Source organism: Nymphalis io, chromosome 9, assembly GCF_905147045.1.
Source record: "Nymphalis io chromosome 9, ilAglIoxx1.1, whole genome shotgun sequence".
NCBI lineage: Eukaryota > Metazoa > Arthropoda > Insecta > Lepidoptera > Nymphalidae > Nymphalis > Nymphalis io.
Genome location: NC_065896.1, coordinates 3,487,665 through 3,508,361, shown reverse-complemented (window position 1 = coordinate 3,508,361; position 20,697 = coordinate 3,487,665). Strand labels below are relative to the sequence as shown.

General features: G+C 35.6%; 1 protein-coding gene across 4 annotated transcripts; it reads right to left on the bottom strand.

Moving 5' to 3' along the window:
- Nucleotides 1-1,557: 1,557 nt before the first annotated feature.
- LOC126770752 ((E3-independent) E2 ubiquitin-conjugating enzyme) lies at nucleotides 1,558-20,297 on the bottom strand. 4 transcript variants are annotated; one of them, XM_050490288.1, is made up of 25 exons: nucleotides 19,991-20,297; nucleotides 17,726-17,953; nucleotides 17,126-17,368; nucleotides 16,490-16,610; nucleotides 15,750-15,881; nucleotides 15,363-15,499; nucleotides 14,450-14,610; nucleotides 13,993-14,127; nucleotides 13,705-13,912; nucleotides 13,345-13,467; nucleotides 12,533-12,633; nucleotides 11,995-12,130; nucleotides 11,318-11,404; nucleotides 10,897-11,065; nucleotides 10,387-10,553; nucleotides 10,185-10,274; nucleotides 9,661-9,864; nucleotides 8,492-8,606; nucleotides 7,423-7,525; nucleotides 6,314-6,403; nucleotides 5,001-5,119; nucleotides 4,488-4,699; nucleotides 3,940-4,137; nucleotides 3,712-3,862; nucleotides 1,558-3,329 (listed from the first exon to the last, which is right to left on the bottom strand). In XM_050490288.1, the coding sequence occupies exons 1-25, from the start codon at nucleotides 20,213-20,215 to the stop codon at nucleotides 3,001-3,003; spliced, it is 3,984 nt and encodes a 1,327-aa protein (XP_050346245.1). In that variant the 5' UTR covers nucleotides 20,216-20,297; the 3' UTR covers nucleotides 1,558-3,000. The 4 variants fall into 4 exon arrangements, with proteins under 4 accessions (XP_050346245.1, XP_050346246.1, XP_050346247.1 ...); XM_050490289.1 differs by having other exon boundaries at nucleotides 13,993-14,109; XM_050490290.1 differs by having other exon boundaries at nucleotides 13,993-14,091.
- Nucleotides 20,298-20,697: the final 400 nt, after the last annotated feature.

The following is a 20,697-nucleotide window of genomic DNA, read 5'->3' as shown; positions in this document are numbered from 1 at the left end:
ATATATATATATATATATATATATATATATATGAGATATAATACATATATATATATATATATATATATATATATATATATATATATATATATGAGATATAATACATATATATATATATATATATATATTTGTCAACTCATAGACATTTTATAATTTTTGGTATCGGGTACTACGCCAAAATTCAGTTAAGAAATTGTATTGATAGTACATTCCAGTACATACGAAGTAAGAGTGAGTAAAGTATCCTTTAGCAGAAGGAAAAAAAAGGCGTAGCTTTTCGTTTACAAGTTATAAAACTATCAAAATTCCTTCAGAAAGTGAAACGTAATAATACTGAAAGTAATTTAAATGTATATTTCAAATAATATAACTTTGCCGGTCCAAAATCATACTTCATAAAGGACGCAAAAAGATATGTGATCAAAACTTTATAAATCTTAGCTTGTGATTTCTGCGTGACAGCTTAGACAATAATTTTTCTTGAATTTATACAAATATAAATAGTCAAATCGATGTTAATGGAAGATAGAGATGATAGAAAGAGAAAAAATATAAGTATGCTTTTTTTTTTTTTTGGAAAAATGTGAATTGTCTTCCTCGTTCCTGTTCGTCACTAGATGCTTAACAATACCAAATACTTTTTTATATTTTGCAATTTTTATAAAACTGATAATATTTAATGTTAATGTATAGTTATAATAATAGAAGTATATTTTTATAAAATACGCAACAATAATAGAGTGATTGTATTTCTAAATTGTTTACGATATAGTTTAGAAACTTTCAAGATACATTTTCGGTACTGACTATTCAATTGTACCGTCATATTCTAGTGTAGTAGACTATATATTTAAAAAAAAAAATTCTATTATTAATAAATCATCTTCTTTTGAAATATACCCTTTGTATTTGTTGTATTTAACATTATGAAAGCCCAGTGTTCTATTTATAAAGTCATTTATGTGACATTTTTGGTTTCGCATTATCTTGTAATAATAACGTTAATATTTTTTCCTTGCTGTTAAAAATAAATGGGAACAGAAATTCGCTGATAGATGTTATCCGCTTAATTATAATCATTTATTTAACTTTTAATCTGTATGAAATACTGATACCTATAAGAAATTATTTATTTATTTAAAACTTTTTCGACCGCCACAATATGTAGTTGGAAGAAAAGGCGGACTTAATGCCTGAATATATTCACAATGTAAATACTCATCAACAATAATTTCATTCAAAACCATAAGAATATTAGGCTGTTTGTTGTTGTTACCTATGTTACCGTTTTCTAATATAAAATAAAGCAATATATATTTATATATTGTAACAGAACAAGCTAATCGTACTTTGTAAAGTAGAATATATTACGTATATCCTTAGTGTGATTGAACTGACTGCTGTATTATTTATTTTAAATGTATTTTTACAAATAAATTTTTATTTATATGTTGGTATTTTGACTTTTTATATTGCACACGATTTGTTTTTTTTTAAACCCTATTAATGACAAATTGTGATTTCACATTGTGAAATACATGAAAATAAACGAAAATGTGAGGTTGAAGAATTATTTATTTATCATCATTACACATATTTGTCACTTATCGCGTACACAAGCGACAGAAAAGCCATTCATAGCTCAATTGACTTTGGCATGAAATTACATCGTATTTGTGCAAGTGGCGGCGCAGCGCTTTACACTCGCTAGATAATACTAGAAGCACTAACGAGAAAAATTAAAGTTACTGTTTATTTATAAATTCGAAACGTTTTAATTTTGACAATAATTCTATGAGCACGTTCGTATTCACTGGGTAACGATATCTCGACAGATCTAGAAAATCTTTAAAGCATTGGTAACAGAGAGGAACAATCGTCTTTTTAATGTATTTTTAAGTTTTTTTTTTTTTTTGTTATACAAAAGCACTATTTGGAATAAACTCATTAATTTATTATTACAATATAATTTTTTTTATTTATAAAAAAAAAACAAGTAAAAATTATAATTACATAAAAATGAGTGAACTTTATAATCACACAACATTACGCACACATTGAAACATTAATGAGATACACGTAGCATTCATTCAAACATTAAAACAATAAAAGTTGGTATCGACGACAGTACCACACGCGTGATAGTTATTTAGTGCAAATATACACTACTCGTTAACTAAAATAAACTGTCTTTATGTTAAACAATACATAATAAATACGAATAGCATAAGCATCGGCGTGGTTTTAATAAGTACACGTAACCTAACGTACTAAAATAAGTTCGATTAAAGTATGCATTACTTTTTAACAAAATAAATAATCTATAATAAATATGTCTAATAATAATTCGCATAAGATCGAACCTTTCAATTAGAATTTAATTTAATAAATACATTCGTTATGTGTTAGTTACATATTAACTAGCAATATGAACAACAAATTCGAAATTTCATGCAACCTAATGGATAGACGAATTAATTTAAATTCGTGAAAATAATAATAAAAAAAAAAAAAAACAAGAACGAGACCTAGCGCCCGAATCGAAATTCTAAAATATTACTAGAGTCGAAAAATTACATCACAATAAATACTATAACTACGAAAGTTTTTGTTTTTATAACGAGACGGCACGCAGTGTGTGAACGAAACTAGCTGAACTGTCGGACCCATCGTTAATATTACGTTTTACTGTACTGTATTTGCGATTAATTTACGCTTAGCGCGCTTAATGTAAGAATGCCAATAATAAATATACAATATAGTAATTTACAGATGTGCGTGATCGCAATTTCAACAAGTATTTTTTCTCATTTACCGAAGAGAGCAAGAGTTTAAAAATATATATCTTTGAAATTAAGAAAAATAAAAACAATTTATATTTTAATATCAAACATTGCTATGTATTCGCACGCTATAAATACTATACATATTTTATCGATCGGCATCTCAAACGTAAGGATATAAATAATTTTCTAAAGCTAACTAGTGCTACATGCTGGGCTATAACGTGGAGGGCGGCACGCTGATGTCGTGGCGCCGCAGCGCGCTGCGGAACGACTCGAGCGACGAGCGGAGCGTGAGGCAGAACCCGCGCGACGCCGGGATGAGCGGGTAGTCCGGGGGGGCGATGTCGGTGGGCTGCCCGTTGGACAGCGCCACCAGCCCCTCCACGCGCCGGCACAGGCTGGCGGCGGAGTTCCGCAGGTGTTGCAGGATCTCCTCGCGGAACGGCTCCGGAGGGTTCATCAGCATCTTCGTCATGGACTGAACGAGCTTCAGCAACACCATTTCGTTGTACATGCGCGAATTCTCTCTGCCTTGTTGAGTACCTACATTAAATAAATAATGTAAATATTGGAATCCCTGATAGCTAACTGGTAAGCCCAAGAGTTTTAATTCTCTATGTGAACTCTAAAATTCAGTAACTCTGTTCAGTATAACGTCAATAACTCTATATATTATATTAACTTAATGTGGAACATTATATAAGTTTTAGCTAATGTGGACAGTCATTTGAGAGTATAAAATTGTTCTAGACTATATTCTCATTAACTAAACTTTTAGTATATTTACGTCAGGAATATATTGGTTACTTTAACTGATGTCTAGATAAAATCCCATTTTTGCAGCGAAACACTACACTGTTCTTAAGTTTTTATATTCCTGAACTATGTAGATACGAGTTATATTTTAGATTATTGAAAAACATACCCTTCTGCTTCTCGTATCCGGCCTCGTTGAAGTAGGGCTCCGCGTTGAGTATGAGTCCCTGCAGCGACACGATGACCTGCAGCAGCGAGCTGTCCTTGCCCCACACCTCCACTCCGCGACCCGACCAAGTCCCCAGCAGCGACACGCACACCTGGTGACAAGATATGCATAACTACGGAAACTACGTTCAATGAGGCTCATGCAAGATGTTCTATCCCCTAGACGTACCTTCCCGTCCTCGTAGAGGTTGGGGTTGAGCCGATCGGAGCAGTAGGAGTGGTAGTGGCAGAGCGGCGGCGCGCGCGGGTACTCCCCGCCCAGCTGCACGTCGAACACGAACAGGCCGCCCTCGTACGGCGTGCGGTCGGGGCCCGCGATCATCACCGACACCAGGTCGATGCGATCCTCGTAGCCGCGCACCCACACCTGGGTACCAGGACATTATATTGATGGTGACGAAGGATTGACATAGTTGATTGTGCTTTTCGGAAGAATTGTAATAATTGAAATTTAAAACTATCTCCTAGCCTGAAAGAGCCTTCTTTTTGTCGTTCTATTAAAAGCAATACGTTTTAATAAAACCTGTCATGAATTTACAAAAATAAGACATATATTTTTAATACTTGTCTAAGAAGTCAATTTGTTTTGTTCACAACTATCTATGATCAGTTACAACTACTGGCTGATCAGTAAAGTTGGTATTATGTCATCAAACTACTCGAACGCTGTTCCAAATTCTAAACGTAACGATATTCAGTCATGATTAACAAACTCACCCCAGGTGGTAGATCACTTTTCAGCAGCTTAATTTCCCTCTTGACGGCCGAGTAGAAGGTCCGTGGCTCGGAGGGCTGCAGCATTGACAGTCGGAAGCGATGAGTTTCAGGCGCGGATTCCAGCACGCAGAACCCCTCCCCGCCGACCTCCGATTCAGCCGTCTCGGACTCCGTGTCGCGCTCGCCCGTCGCGAGAGGAGCCGTCTCCGCCGCTGGCGATTGAATAAATGATTTAATTTCAAACCCGTCCAAGCACCACTAATGTCATTTTCAGGTGCTTGATTTACGTTCATATTTCATCCCGTGCTCGGCGGTGAAGAAAAACATCGCGAGAAAACCTTCATGTGTTTAAATTTCGCTCGTGCTTAGATAAGCTCAAAACCTTCTCCTTAGCCCAGCGGGGGGACAGACGGTCATTTCACTTTAAGAATAAATGGAAACACACAACGAATGAGTGGAACACATACGTAATAAGACGTGTGTAGAAGCATGTGTATGTATGTATATGCATACCCTTTCCTTCCAGTTTCGGAGCAACAGCAGAGAGATCATCTGTAGCTTCGTTACTCGTCGTTTTAACGTCTTCCCTCTTAACGTGATCGGCGATGCTCACGACCAGTGCCCCATATTGACTGGAATAATTATTTAATATGAATAAAAAAATATTAGTTACCGTTTATAGTAATTCGTAATATACATATCTGATTTGGACATTTTTAAAAATATTATTAATACTCCGAAATAATTCTACGCACAACATAATTTACATTGTTTTAATATAAACGAGTTATTTCTTCCAAGAATCATTTGTTCAATACTTTAAACGATTCTAAATCTCAATATCAATCATCAATTAATATTTTTATTATAATTACAAATATAAAAGTCTCCACCATGTAGAACACACATATAAAATACATAGCACGATTAAAGGGAAAACCATGCAAATAAAATTATACTCACAAAATTGCAAGGGTTAACTTAAATACCGCATAACTTACATTAAACAAATATTAAATACTCTACGCGTTTGCATCGTATAACATATTCAAATTCACAATCACATTTTACGGATAAACAGAGAAATTAAGTTACCACTTTTAAGAGTCATCTATGAAATTAAAAGAAAAAGAAAATTAAATTAAATGGGATTTTTATTCTATACTACATTGGATAAAAAAAAATACAAAAAAAAATAACAATTGATTCTGCTCAAATGTATGTTAAAATCGTTTCAATGTGTTACTTCACATTTAAGTTCTTATTTAGAACACAATTACAAAAAAAAAAACTAAATATATACATTTAAGTTTATTCATTTATTTATAGATATATGATTTATTTGAGTACTACAAAAATATTGCATTTGAGCAAATAATAATTATTAACATTATAAATACTTTTAAGATGACTCAAATTAATATGAAAATATATTCATTAATTTATAACCAAAATGTTATAAAGGAACAAACATCTTTGTTTAATATAAGTGATGCGAGTTCGATTAAATAATTTCTTAAAATAAAATATCAAATATTATTTTTTTAGCAGCAAACATTCAAATAGCTTGCACATAAAATTATATCTAATCAATGCTTGTATCGTGACAATTTAGCGCATATTTAGCATTTAACAAAAACAAAAGGACGAAATTAAAAAAAAAAAAAATTAAAGCAACATGATACAGAATCTGTACATATACATATTATTATTTTTATATTATTGTATATTTATTATCAATATTATAATTAATGTCATTTTGATATGTACAGGCTCCTTGGAGGGTTTTAAAGGAGAGGGAGAAACGGAAACAAATAAAGGCTCACACTGAAAAGTGGTAGGGTAACTTCTCTTCGGTAGGGCTTTGACCGTTCATTAAGCTGTTAAGGAAATCGGCCAACTCTTGCGGCCTTCTCCTGCGGAAAACAAATGTATTGTTCAAACTTTATAATAATACACTGCAATTTTTAATTTCGTTGAAGTCTTTGAACTTTCTATCGTAGTATACATTATATAAACGGTAAATAAATCAGTAACAACTCTGTTTAATTTATTTATTCTAAAAAAAAAATATCTTTTTTCATGATAATTATTAATAATTTATGTACTTACTCTTCTTCTTGGAAAATATATTGTTATATCAAAGTTCTCGAATAAAGTAGAACATTCCATATAATAATAATAATAATAATAATATCCTGGGACAATTTTCACACACGGCCATCTGATCCCAAATTAAGCTTGTACAAAGCTTGTGCTATGGAAACCAGACAACTGATATACTACATATACTACTTTTCTTTTGAAAATACATACTTATATAGATAATTACACCCAGACTCAGGACAAACAGACGTGTTCATGCACACAAATGTCTGTCCTGGGTGGGAATCGAACCCACAACCTTCGGCGTGAAAGGCAAGTATCTACCAACCACGCCAACCGGCTCGAATAATATTTTGACATTATGAATTTATCCTGAACTAAGATGTTTACTAGTGACCTTGTATTTGTTTTTTTTTTATTATTATTATATATGAAATAAAAAGCATATGCTGAACTGAGACAAGTCAGAAAGTGAGTTTTGTATGTAATTATATATTTTTTAAGCATCATGGATTCAGTTCCCGGCTAGGAAGATTTGTTAAAAATCTATCATTATTAAATTCAGCTATTATCAAAACGACCCCGAGACAATTTTTCAATGTTATTTGAAATTTCAAGACTACCATTTAAACTACTTCAAATAAATAAAAACATAACAATATTGTTTATATAATAAGACAACATTATTGAAAAAGGTGTATACGTTGATTGTCGTAAGAAACCCGAAGCGTTTGAAGCGACTTTCCAAATAATTCCATACAGACACTACCCACAAACAAGTTCATAGCTACGTGTGTCAGATATTGAGAAGCTGAATATAATTTTATACCGGCTGACTTCTGCGTGCGCTTTCACGAGCTGCCGATGTATGAGCGCGCACAGCTTGTAGCACACGTTGCGCGAGTTGGCCTCCGCTTCGCTATCAGTCGATACTGTAACACATTCATTGTGGTATCCTAATTTTATATATAAAAAAAACCGTTTCAAAAACTATTCAGGTGATCAACATTTTAATCTCCAACGTATCGTTGTTTGAAAGATCATTTCATAAACTCAGAATTCGCAAATGTTTGAAGGTTTAATAAAAATCATGGTAAAAAGTTTAAAATATATTAACAAAAGTTGATTCTAAAAAAAAAAAATTGTTTTTGTTATCAAATGACAGGAGCTCATTTATTATTTATAGACAGACTGACGAGCAAATGGGACACCTGATGGTAAGTGGTCACCACCACCACCGCCCATAGACATTGGCAATGTAAGAAATAATAACCATTCCTTATATTGCCAATGGGCCACCAACCTTGGGAATTGAGATGTTATGTCCCTTGTGCCTGGAACGCAGCAATACTAAGTAATGCAGCTTAGCGAAAGAATATCTGATGAGTGGGCGGTACCCACCCAGACGAGCCTGCAGAAAGCTCTACCACCCGTCTAGACAGGTATTACTTAAAAGTTGTTTGTGTAACACAAAGTCATAGTAGAATCGTCTAGCAATAAGTAATAACACAAATTAAACTCATGGAAAGCCTCAGACTTCGGAACAACTTGCTCGAATTTAAAACTGCAATATTCAAGATCTACTAAGATGAGGTGCAGAGGCAATAGCCAGCGTCTTAGGTACAATGCTACAGAACAATCTTTTAGACGGCGTGTTTTTTCTATAAATTTGTAATGATTATTTTGTTTTTTTTTTTTTAATTTTAGTTATAGAGTATAGGAATGAGATAATCAGTTGATATAGATCTACTACATATACATCAGATTCCTCACATAACAATGCATAAACAATTAATAATTTCAATCTCTATAGGAAGATAAAACTTATGTTTTTCTGCAAGTATCTTGAAATGTAAAAAACAATAAAACAGAGAGTTTATATAAAACTTTATACTTACGATTATCGCCGGTGGCAACTTGATTACTATCTTCAATTCCACTAACTTCGGAACTCGATGCTTCAACGGAATCTATGTTTAAATGTAGAGATTTCTTTGGGGAATTGCCTTCTACCTGAAGGATAGCCAGTTAAACAACATTTTAAAATCAATATTCAAAGTCCAATAAAAAAAAGTTTGTTGAATAGTAGGTGAGTTGTTTTACAATTTTCTCAACTTAATTAATATGTTTATTGTTAATAGGTGACAAAGTAATGTATATAATGTCCTCCAGACCGATTTCGGCCACGGCGGCCAATCTCAAGAGAGATTAGCCAACTGCGCAGGACATATTATAGTGCACAAGTCTGTGCACAAACACAGGTGCATTCTCTATTCCCTAACTCTCATAACCCGGTGAAACGGCAATCCGACATGCTCGGAAAGAGTTCAGGCGCAGGACCAACGGCTTTACGCGATTTCCGAGGTACGGGAGTATACACACTTCCAACTTCCAGACTCCGGGCCGACCTGGGATTCGAATCCAGGAACCCCCGTTCTGCAGCCTTATATCTAGCCACACCAACGAGGCAGTCCGAGTATAGTAATGTAAATACATATTTTTTTTTTTTTTTTTTTTATAGAATAGGAAGGTGGACGAGCATATGAGCCACCTGATGGTAAGTGGTCACCAAACGCTCTTAGACATTGGCATTGTAAGAAATGTCAACCATCGCTTATAGCCAATGCGCCACCAACCTTGGGAACTAAGATTGTATGTCCCTTGTGCCTGTAATTACACTGGCTCACTCACCCTTCAAACCGGAACACAACAATATCAAGTATTGCTGTTTTGCGGTAGAATATCTGATGAGTGGGTGGTACCTACCCAGACGAGCTTGCACAAAGCCCTACCACCAGTAAAGAAATATATGAAAGTATATGAAAGGCACACAGGAGCTTAAATTTATCACAAATTTTTCAAATACAGACTACAGTAAAATCGGTTACAATCCACAATAATAATCCTTCAATTTAGAATTTCACATTTAAACTTATTTTTTTCAGTAAGACTGACTAAATAAATAGCGAAGTCGACGTTGTACTACCAACGTTCAACTTCCTTATTGCATTTCAATATAACATTTCGAAGCGCGTCGATTTGCGAGCCATCGGCGTGCGGCGTGTACCTCCATGGGCTCGGCGGGGGCGGCGTCGGCGGCGAGCGGCTCGTCCAGCGCGAGGTCGTCGGCGTCGGGCTCGGGCTCGTCGGGCGCGTCGGGCGCGTCGGGCGCGTCGCGGGGCGCGAACAGGCGCGCGAGCTGCTCGTGCACGCGCCGCTCGCCCGCGCGCGGCGCCAGCGTGCCGCGCTCGCGCACGCGCTCCAGTAGACCCTGATTTGCAATTTTGTTTTTATCATATGGCCTATGGCTCCCGTACCGGCAAAAGTAAACAGAGCTTCTATTTATAAAAATAATAATGTACGGAGTAAATATTTTAACACCACCGTTTTGAAGTTAACAGATGCCTGTCCGTGTACAACTTTTAATCATTGATGAGTAAAACATTTTGTTTTTTCAAATATCGTAAAACTTTAAAATCTATTACGTTTAATAAAATAAGTCGTAATAAGGATCACTTTTATTATCGCTTATCCTTTTTAGACAGGTGAGCGAGCGCGTACAAAATTTTAAAGCTGTATATTAAAATTTACCAAAAAGTGATCCTCATGGAAGAACGTTGTCCCCATTAGTCTGTCTAAAAATCGGCAGTCTTTGTAGAGAATCAGTAACTTCCGCATTATCTGTGGGATGTACAATTATGTTAAATAATGACATCTATGTTCATAAAGTACGTAACGTGAATGTTTCTTAGTGAATGTGTAGTATGTATAAATGTGAAGCAGTATGAGTCACCTCCTGGCTCTGTAGCATGGGTTGCTTGGCGAACATCTCCTCGAGGCGGCGCATGGCGACGCGGCCGCGCTCGATGTGCGCCGCCACGCGCGGCTCCAGCAGCTTGGGCAGCGCGCCCGACGCCGCGATCGCCGTCGCCGCCTCGCCCAGCGAGCATTGTATCACCTCTGTGACAAATTGTTAATGTTTGATTGGTCCTTTGGAAAATAAAACTCGCTAACAGATTTATTACAAACTATTTGTATACAACTTGCTGCGAAGTATTTTGTAAGTTTTTTTTAGTAGGGTCTTTTAAGATTAACTGCTACAAAGATCAAAGAAGAAAAATGTATCAAAAACACAAAAACAAATAATTATCGTTGCATTGTATATTGTATTTTAGTATAAGCAAACAATTGAAATAAACTTTGTTCATGTACATTATGCCTATTACAGTCGAAGGAGGATTGGAGGTGAGGATTTATTCCATGTGTAGCATTATGTGTGCAGTGCAAATGTCAAACTAGTTACTGGGCAGAGCGGGCGCGGACGCGGGCGGCGGGGGCGGCGCGTGCGCGGGCGGCGCGTCGGGCGAGCGCGGGTCGGCCTCGTGCGTCGAGCTCTGCGTCTCCCACGAGTCCTCCGAGCCCGAGCCCTCCGAGCCCCACAGCTCGCCGTCTTCAGAGTCGTATTCGCCAACCTGGAGAACCATTTACAATATATACTTTTATTATATAGTATTTGTAGAGCAAGACCATTGACACGTTGGGTTAACGTTAGCTTAGCAGTGAATAGTTAGTACTATCACTCACTTTAATTTCGTTATACTTAAATAGAACGCTTTATCTTTGAAATTAAATTTATAATATATAATTATTTTAGTAAGTAATAGCTACATAAGGTGTAAACATTAGTTTCCAAAGAAAAAATATATAAAATGATATTTATTTACCTTGTAAAGATCTTGAGGCCAACACATGCTCGTATGTCCGTCGACCCACCATACTTTAACGCGTCCAGTTGGGAAATTGTCGATCACCTACAACGAAAATAATTACTAACATTTATTGTTTTAGTCGAATACAACAATGTATAGAAAATAATTACAAATATTTTTAAGCATGTAAACTTATGCTTAAACGGAGCCATGCGCAAAAATATCTGATTTCGAGTTTCTGAATAATACCTCTCCGGGTGCTCGGCTTCAGTTAATATCTTACATCATCATACATGGATCCACCTATGATTATATGTTGTAGCCACAATAAAGTTTTTTTTTTTATAGAATAGGACGGCGGATGAGCATATGGTCCACCTGATGGTAAGTGATCACCAAACGCCCTTAGACATTGGCATTATAAGAAATGTCAACCATCGCTTACATAGCCAGCCAATGCGCCACCGACCTTGGGAACTAAGATTTTATGTCCCTTGTGCCTGTAATTACACTGGCTCACTCACCCTTTAAACCGGAACACAACAATACCAAGTACTGCTATTTTGCGGTAGAATATCTGATGAGTGGGTGGTACCTACCCAGACGAGCTTGCACAAAGCCCTACCACCAGTAAATACAGTGGATACAATATGTTCTATGGTTCAATATAATAACTTTTTTCAAATACCAACCTGTCCGGCAGTACAGTTCGCGTCTTCGCCTGTAAAATTAGCGACTCTGATGACGACGGTTCCCGGTCGGTACTGGAAATCCGGATGGTCCTTCAGGTCGTACACGCTCATTTCACTCTCGTGTAGAATTTGAGGGCTATAAAAATCAGGATATAATTTAAAATCATTATTAGTCTTATTTACCGATCATCATGAAATTTTGCATACACATTGCCAGTAGCACAGAAGGAACATAGGGTGTAACCCTAGGTTCAACCAAAGGTTATATACAAAGACAATTATTATGTTTTTTTATTTATTAATTAGTTTTTGTTTAATGTTTGAAATGATTGTTATTTTTTTATAATTGAAAGTGATATTTTTAATATATATAAAGAAATTTGTGGTATTTATTAATGTTACACAATTAGAGTGACATCCCCTAATATATGAAAGTTCAATTAAGTTAATATTTATTAATTTAGACTTTCACAAGTACACTCTTGATATCAAGAGTTTATAGTCGATAAAAAATAGACTTTTATGTATAAATACTTACACGGGCTCATCTCCGCAGGTATAGGTGCGGTACCAGTGAACGATGGCGGTGCGACCGTGGTGGTCCACGCGCTGGACCACGCCGTACTCGCGGTGATTCAACTGAAGATTAGGTAAGGTCGTTTTTATTACAGTACCAGTCCATCATATTTTAAAATATCCGTATCCGTATCCGTAACAGCCTGTGAATGTCCCACTGCTGGGCTAAAGGCCTCCTCTCCTCTTTTTGAGGAGAAGGTTTGGAGCTTATTCCACCACGCTGCTCCAATGCGGGTTGGTAGAATTCACATGTGGCAGAATTTCAGTGAAATTAGACACATGCAGGTTTCCTCACGATGTTTTCCTTCACCGTAAAGCACGAGATGAATTATAATCACAAATTAAGCACATGAAAATTCAGTGGTGCTTGCCCGGGTTTGAACCCACGATCATCGGTTAAGATTCACGCGTTCTTACCACAGGGCCATCTCGGCTTTTTTTAAAATATATTTTCTCACAAATAAGCATTTCTGCAGATTTTCCTTAAGATTATTCATACTACATCATCACTAGGTATAGATCTAAGTTTTCGACATTGGGTTGAGTTAACAAAACGTGATAGAAAAGCTTGCTTTGCTTTGCTTTAATATTATTTGTTCTTTTGTGGAATCTTATCCGGAATTAATCCGATTTCTGAACCCAACTTTGGTTCTAGATGGGGTGTACTCTACTGTGTATTTGGTATATAATATATTAATTGACAACTAAAACAAACCTAAGATTTTTGTTATATTGTATGGACCGAGGTAAAGATTGTGTTGATTAAATACTCACTTGATTTTCTTCGACATTAGAGGCTCCGTTGACGACGAAATCACCCGGGAAGCATTCTTGACCGTCTAGATGGTGTATTGGGTACAACTGAGTCGACGGTATTCCCATTTCTATAGTACCGTCCTAAAATTAAAAACAACATAAACTTCCACTTTATTCTTTTAAGATGACAATGCAAAATAATTTAGTGTTGTTATTATATAAACATTTGAGTGAATAATTGCAATGTACGATTGTATCTTAATTAGCCAATGCCCAAATAAAATACAAACATAAACGCTTTCTTAGGACGCTAATCAGAGGAAAAAAGGCGCTACTAATGAATGATCAACCAAGGATGATAGAGAACGTCCACGCTACCTGCCACACGACGTTGGCGCGGCTGGTGGTGTGCAGCGTCTCCACCACGACGCGCTCGGCGCGGCGCGGCGGCGGCGCGGGCGGCGCGCGGCGGGCGGCGCGCTTGAGGCGCTTCCCGCGCAGCAGGCGCACGGCCAGCTGCGGCGAGCGCGCGCCGCGCCCCGAGCCCGACGCCGCCGACGAGCAGCGCGACGACCACGTGGCCCCGCTGCGCGTGCGCAAACCACCTCGTTACGAGCGGCCCGGCCCCGCGCGCGACGCCGCTCCGCTCGCTCGGGGCTCACTCACCTGTCGGTGTCGCTGCCCTCGCTGCTGGTGTTCTCCCAGTTGTCGGAGTCGTCCTCGTCGGCGCCGTTGAGCGCGCCGCCCTCGCGCGCCGGCTCGGGGCTGCGCGTGTGGGATTTACTTAGCGGGCAACAACATCTTTAACTTCATTATTTACGTATTAAGCAATACACGTACTACACGTAATATTAATTACGCACTTTTAAGGTCGTAAAGTATTATTTCATATAACACGCGATTGCATGATATGACATCGTTAATTTTGTGGTAACCATTGTTTTTTTTTTTAAGTTATCGAAATTAATATTAAGTGCACTGTTGTTTCAGTATATTTATTTATTAAGTTTAAGAGTCTACATACATAATAGCTTTTAATTAAGAATAATACAATACAACAACAATATTTGGGAGCCAAAAAATGAACAAATAAGGCGATTATATAATATTGTAACAGGCTTACCTAATGCCTGAATCGTTTTTCTCTTCAGCGGTGTCTTCCTGACTGCTGGCGATGGGCAGCGAGACATCTCCGCTAGGTTCAATTTTAATACTGGGACAGTGTGCTTCCGCTTTCAATGCGTCGTCTAGCGATTCCTTATCACCGTCAACGTCCATGCCATGCTATAATTAAATACATAATAAGATCAAATTTATATTTTTAACGACATCCAAATAAAGTGAACGGTGACTGATGGGAATTAGGAGCTTTATATCTCACAGTATATGAAATAACATAGTATGGATAAAAAAAAGATGTTAGAAAGTAGTTTACTGGTGGTAGAGCTTTGTGCAAGCTCGTCTGGATAGGTACCACCCACTCATCAGATATTCTACCGCAAAACACCATTATTTGGTATTGTTGTGTTCCGGTTTGAAGGGTGAGTGAGCCAGTGTAATTACAGGCACAAGGGACATTTAGTTCCCGAGGTTGGTGGCGCATTGGTGATGTAAGCGATGGTTAACATTTCTTACATGCCAATGTCTATGAGCGTTGGTGACCAGTCACCATCAGGTGGCCCATATGCTCGTCCGCCTTTCTATTCTATAAAAAAAAAGTAGTTATATAAGACCCCACTGGTACTTTAGAACCCTCTATCAGATTTAAAAATATTTTATATTTCATGCTTTATAATTTTTATGCCTCACTTAATGTTAATGGCGCCGTGCTGTGTTACCATTTTTCCAAGATGTATTTTAAGTAGAAGTAAATGAGTATGGTGACCATTTTCAAGTATATCAATGGACATAATCATGAAAACCCAGTGGTATACAAGCATCATAGTTAAAATCACAAATTCAATCTCTAACTACTTTGCAATATTAATCCAATTAATTAATTTACTACTAATGTGATGCATAGTACATAAACATACATCAGTGGCTTTAAGTTTGCGGTGAGAAGAGGCACGTTTCTTAGGCCTCGAAGGCATGTGATCCGTTGAATTTGTATCAGTCTTCGAAGCCTTCTTATTTGGTTTACTTTGTTTACGAATATTCCTGTAGTATTTACCTGTAACAAAAAAAAACACTCATGCATAAACTAAAGATTTAAGTTTGTGTTAATAATACAACTTCTACTAGGCGGTTAACATAATCGTGAGAAAACCTCATGTGTTGAAAATAATAAATCTACCAAATGCCTTTATTTATTTTTAAATTAACTTGCTCCACTAAAGCTGGGCAGAGGAGTCTTTGTCCAGAAATGTGACATTTATAAGCTATATATATTTTTTAAATCTTCATAAAATAAAATAACTTACTTTGTTGCTTTTTCCACTGTTTTTTGCTGACAAAAGTGTCCTCCGGACCAATAGTTAGAAAATTCCTGTCACCAACCTGCAGTGTACAGGGCTCGAACACATTCAATAGTTTGAGTCTCTTCAGATCATCACCTGGCAAGTCAATTAGGAGTTTTAATAAAAAAAAAGAACAAGTTACAAGGGTGAGTGCGCCAGTATAATTACCGGTATAAGGGACACAACATCTTAGTTCCCATGATTGGTGGCGCATAAGCTAATGTTTATGAGCGTTGGTGACCACTTACCATCAGGTGGCCCATATGATCGTCGGCCTACCTATTCTTTAAAAAAAAATATAAAACATTGAAACACAAAATAATTATTGTCACGATTAAATTATATGATCAGTCACCATTAGATACAGTTAACAACTGACCATGTAAAAGAACTATATATTACATAAATTTCTTAAAACTCTTTACCAAGTAGCCCATAAGAACATAAAATAAGTTTACAAGTATTATATATATTAAATTAAAATAAAAAGGAGTTTATACGATAATGATATGCGAAATTGAATACAAAACTGATATAATATGTACATGGCGAAGCTGTGGCTTCTATTTCTACTATGTTCTACAGCCACATCGAGACTGTAGTGAATCTAAATTGATTCAAGTAACGCAAAGCCACAGGCAATACACAAGAGAGGAAAGTGAAATTAGTTAATACTGAAACGGTTTCATATATCATGAACGGACCTTCCACGAGGAACTTAGGTTGCTGCGGTAAGGCCGGTTCCGGGGCCTGCGTCTGCGTGCACAGCGCGCGGCACTGCCAGTGTACGCTGACGCTCTCTGTCATCACCGCCTCCACCGTAAACTGGAACGTTAACAATGATATTAGTTTATTTTTATTTATTTACTATGGGAAGGCAGGTCCTAACCTTATAGTTAATGGACATTTTATCCTACAGACATTTGCATTGACTTGTAAAACATATTTGCTTACTGAGACAATACCATATAATGTTAGTGCACGAAATTACAAAAGCTCATTCACCATCCAAACCTGAACAAAACATTAGAAAGTATGTGATGATTGGCAGTAGAATAAACAGGTCTTACAATGGTTAATATTTAACATTCTCAGTACATTATTACGACGTCCACAAGGTTATCCTATTTATGTGAGTTCGGTTATAAATAGAATTAATTTGAAGACAAATTTACATTCAGCAACAGTGGGATGGTATTATCATAATGATAATGAAGCTTTTTGTATCTAAGTCACTGTTCACTTTCTAATAAATTTTAAATTTTTAATCTAAAGCAAAAAAAGAGACTTTAAAGCAATCAAAAATAACAATCTAAATTTAAAGAAACTTATTTACTCACCTTATGATCATGCATTTTGTGTTTACGAGCTGACTTCATTTCTTTAGTCATGTTAAGCCAATTAGCATTGTCCAAGGAACCGAGAGGACCATATACAATTTGTCCGGGGTAGAACTCTGATGAAGAGTAAGGAGTTGCACGACGACGACGCATCGAATAATCCTCAAGTGGACATGTATCAAGATCAGGGTACTCAAGCCGAGATCCATCTGCTGACACTAGACGGAGTTTACTGTGTACTGCCTACAATATTTGAAAAATTATATTTAATTTATGTTTTATTATGTTGATATGTAACCACTATCTTTAAGTGCTTATGAGATTTACTTGAAGAAAGTCTTTTTGATAAGTATGCGGTAGATTGTTTGTTTACTAGTTATGTGTCAAGAGATAAATTATGTTCAGTGATGCTAATAATCTATCAAGGTTCTACAAACTTAACAGGCTGACTCGTCAACTTACTCCACAGGGTTAAGACCTAGTAATTACTTATATATATATATATACTTATAAACCAAAGTAAAAAATTTCATATTATTACTTGTCTTGTGGAAAACTCTGGTCTATGCCATGACTAGTAAACTTTAATCGAGAAATTACCTTTGATGTTCCGACCCATGAATCAAGGCAAACCGCAAGATCGGGTGTGAACTCTTCTAAGGGTTGTAATCTCTCACTGGCAACATGAGGAATGACGTGTTTAGTGCCTACAATCTGCAATGCCGCCGTCATTGCAATATCTCTACAATATCCACGCTGGGTATCCTTTCCAGCTATTAGACGACGGACTACATCACCGGGCATCAGAGAACGGTCTGCTAAGCCAACCTGCAAAGTTTCAAAATCTTTTAGTTAAAACTATCGTTTTTTTATATGTAAATAAATGTTAAGTTAGTTTTATCTTGGGAAGGGAACTTGGTAAACTTTTGGGAATAACCTTTTAAATTATGCATTAACTTTACAAATGGACAATTATTTCCTTGTTATGGAGCATAAATAGGCTATTTGCCATCCTACTGGACTTGCTTATTCTATTTTAATAATTAATTAATTATACTTTTAAAATTAATAAATATTTCTGTACTAACATGAATTTAATTATTAATAAAAGCAACTAATTGTTATTGAGTAACTTGAGTTGAGTTGCTTGCTATTTCTTTAGAAAAATGTACTTAAATGTAGTATTACATTTCTTACTATAATATTCTAAAATGATAATGAAATAGCTTGCTTTTAAGTACTTATTTCTGTCATTTTGTTTTGTTATATATCATATACTATATGTCATATCCTTATTTGGTTATTAATAAATGAATTTAAATTATATTAATATTATAAATCCTTTATAATTATCAAGGATGGATTCTATAATGCAGTTTTATAAAAAATTATACATACTGATAAGACAATAAAAAAGTCATAGCAATTACTGTAATAATAATAATGTCCTCCAGACCGATTTCGGCCAGGGCGGTCAATCACCAGAGAGATTAGCCAACTACGCAGGAGATATTACAGTGCAAAAGTGTGTGCGCAAACACAGGTGCACTCTCTATTCCCTAACTCTCATAATCCGATGGGACGGCAATCTGACATGACCGGAAAGAGTTCAGGCGTAGGACCACCGGCTTTATGCGCTTTCCGAGGCATGGGAGTGTACACACTTCCAACTTTCAGACTCCAGGCTGCTACTGAGAATTTTCTGACAGAAAAACCCAATAACTTTTTACTGTCCCGACCTGGGAATTGAACCCAGGACCTCCGGGTCTACGGCCTTATATCAAGCCACTAGACTAACGAGGCACTGTTGCAACTAGTGATTACTGTAATAATAATATCAACCCCCACAACAACAAATAATTATGAATCAGGGTGAAAAGTTTGGTTTATTTATATATTTAAGAAATAAAAATTAATGCAGGATTTATATTAATACAGCAACTGCATAAATGTATTTAAACAGTTTTATAACTGATAAAGATGACATGAGAAGGGCCTTTTTCATTAATGTAAAGTTATTTAAATTAAATACTTGAAAAGTTTAAATGAGATATAAAACAGTGTATATTTGCAAACTATGCAAATATCTCATAGTAGAAACAAATATTTATATAGTACCTTAACATATTTAGGTGTTAATGTACTTATATATTAGAATAATAAGACCTTTCCTGTATGAATAAAACTAGGTTAAGTCCAATAAAAAAACTAGTTAACAGAGAGAATTAAAAGGATATGATGAATATCAATTTGTCAATAAAAAATACAAGGTTAGATGAGTTTCACTTACTATGTCCTAAAAGAATTAAACACTTTTAAGATTGACACAATTTAAGTTTTTTAAATTTTTAAATAAGAAATTATTTTACCAAGAGTAAATAGATTGATACAAATACCATTTAAAAAAACCTTTCTGTTTTTTTAATTATTTCAATTATTTATACAAAAGTTTTCATGACTAATGTGTTTTTTTTTAATAATTATTTTCTTAAACTATTGTATAAGAAACCTAATAATAATGGCTTGAGTAATTTAAACAGTTTTTATATATGTTTTGAAATTAGGTTATTTTTATGATTATAATTTATTTGTGATGATCCAGCATGGTCTGTGGGTAGTAATGTTAAAAAAATCTTAAAAACTGCTTTCCTATTGTACCCTCTGTTTAACAATTTTAAGTAGAGCTATTTTTCATACTAATCCTAATATAAGCAAAATTATTTTTTACATGTTTATCAAGTTTAATTTTCGAAGGAAATTTTATAATTTTCAATAACATGTAACAAAGCGCCGCCACTTACTACTAGTAAAAGTCTACAGACAGTGTAGACTTTTTAGAACTGTTACGTTGAATTTCTCACTTACCGATTTTTCTGAAATTACTCTTTCAGTGCCTGAAGGGTGCCAAACCACACGAATTTCACCTTTTTGTATAGGAGTTTCCATGTCGCTTTCCTGGTCACTAGAGTTAGCTTCATAATTCTCCAAAACCAGGCCAAAGACAACTTGGCCGCGGTTGTTGATTTTATACACTTCATCTTCGTAAAAATATTGAAAATCAGTCGGTGATCCAGGATTTTGCCCCGCCATATTGACGGGAATTATCTAAAGACACAAATAATTTTGTTTTTTACGTGATTATGTTCTTTCTGACAGCTGATTGCAATGTGTGGCGCATGCGTCAATTAATAATTATGCAACGGAAACGCCATCATGCGGCTGATGGAAAAAACACTAAAAGTAATCCATTTTACGCAAAATTTTGTGTGAAATAAACGTAGACAGAGAAACAAGTTAAGTTCTCTGTTTACTATACTAATTATTACTATACTTCTAATGTTTACTATTAATAATAAAGTAACAGTACCTAGTAATATCGGTGATTGTTAAAAATTTTAACTTGTAGGTAACAAATAAATCATAGAAAGATTTTTACATTTATTTGAGTTTTCATATTGGCAGAATATTTATTTCAATCGTAAACCATAGCCATGTCATAACTTTTGCAGGCTTAAATTCAAAATGGCATAAATTTTCTTTTTAAATGGCATAAATTTCAAATAAAAAATAGT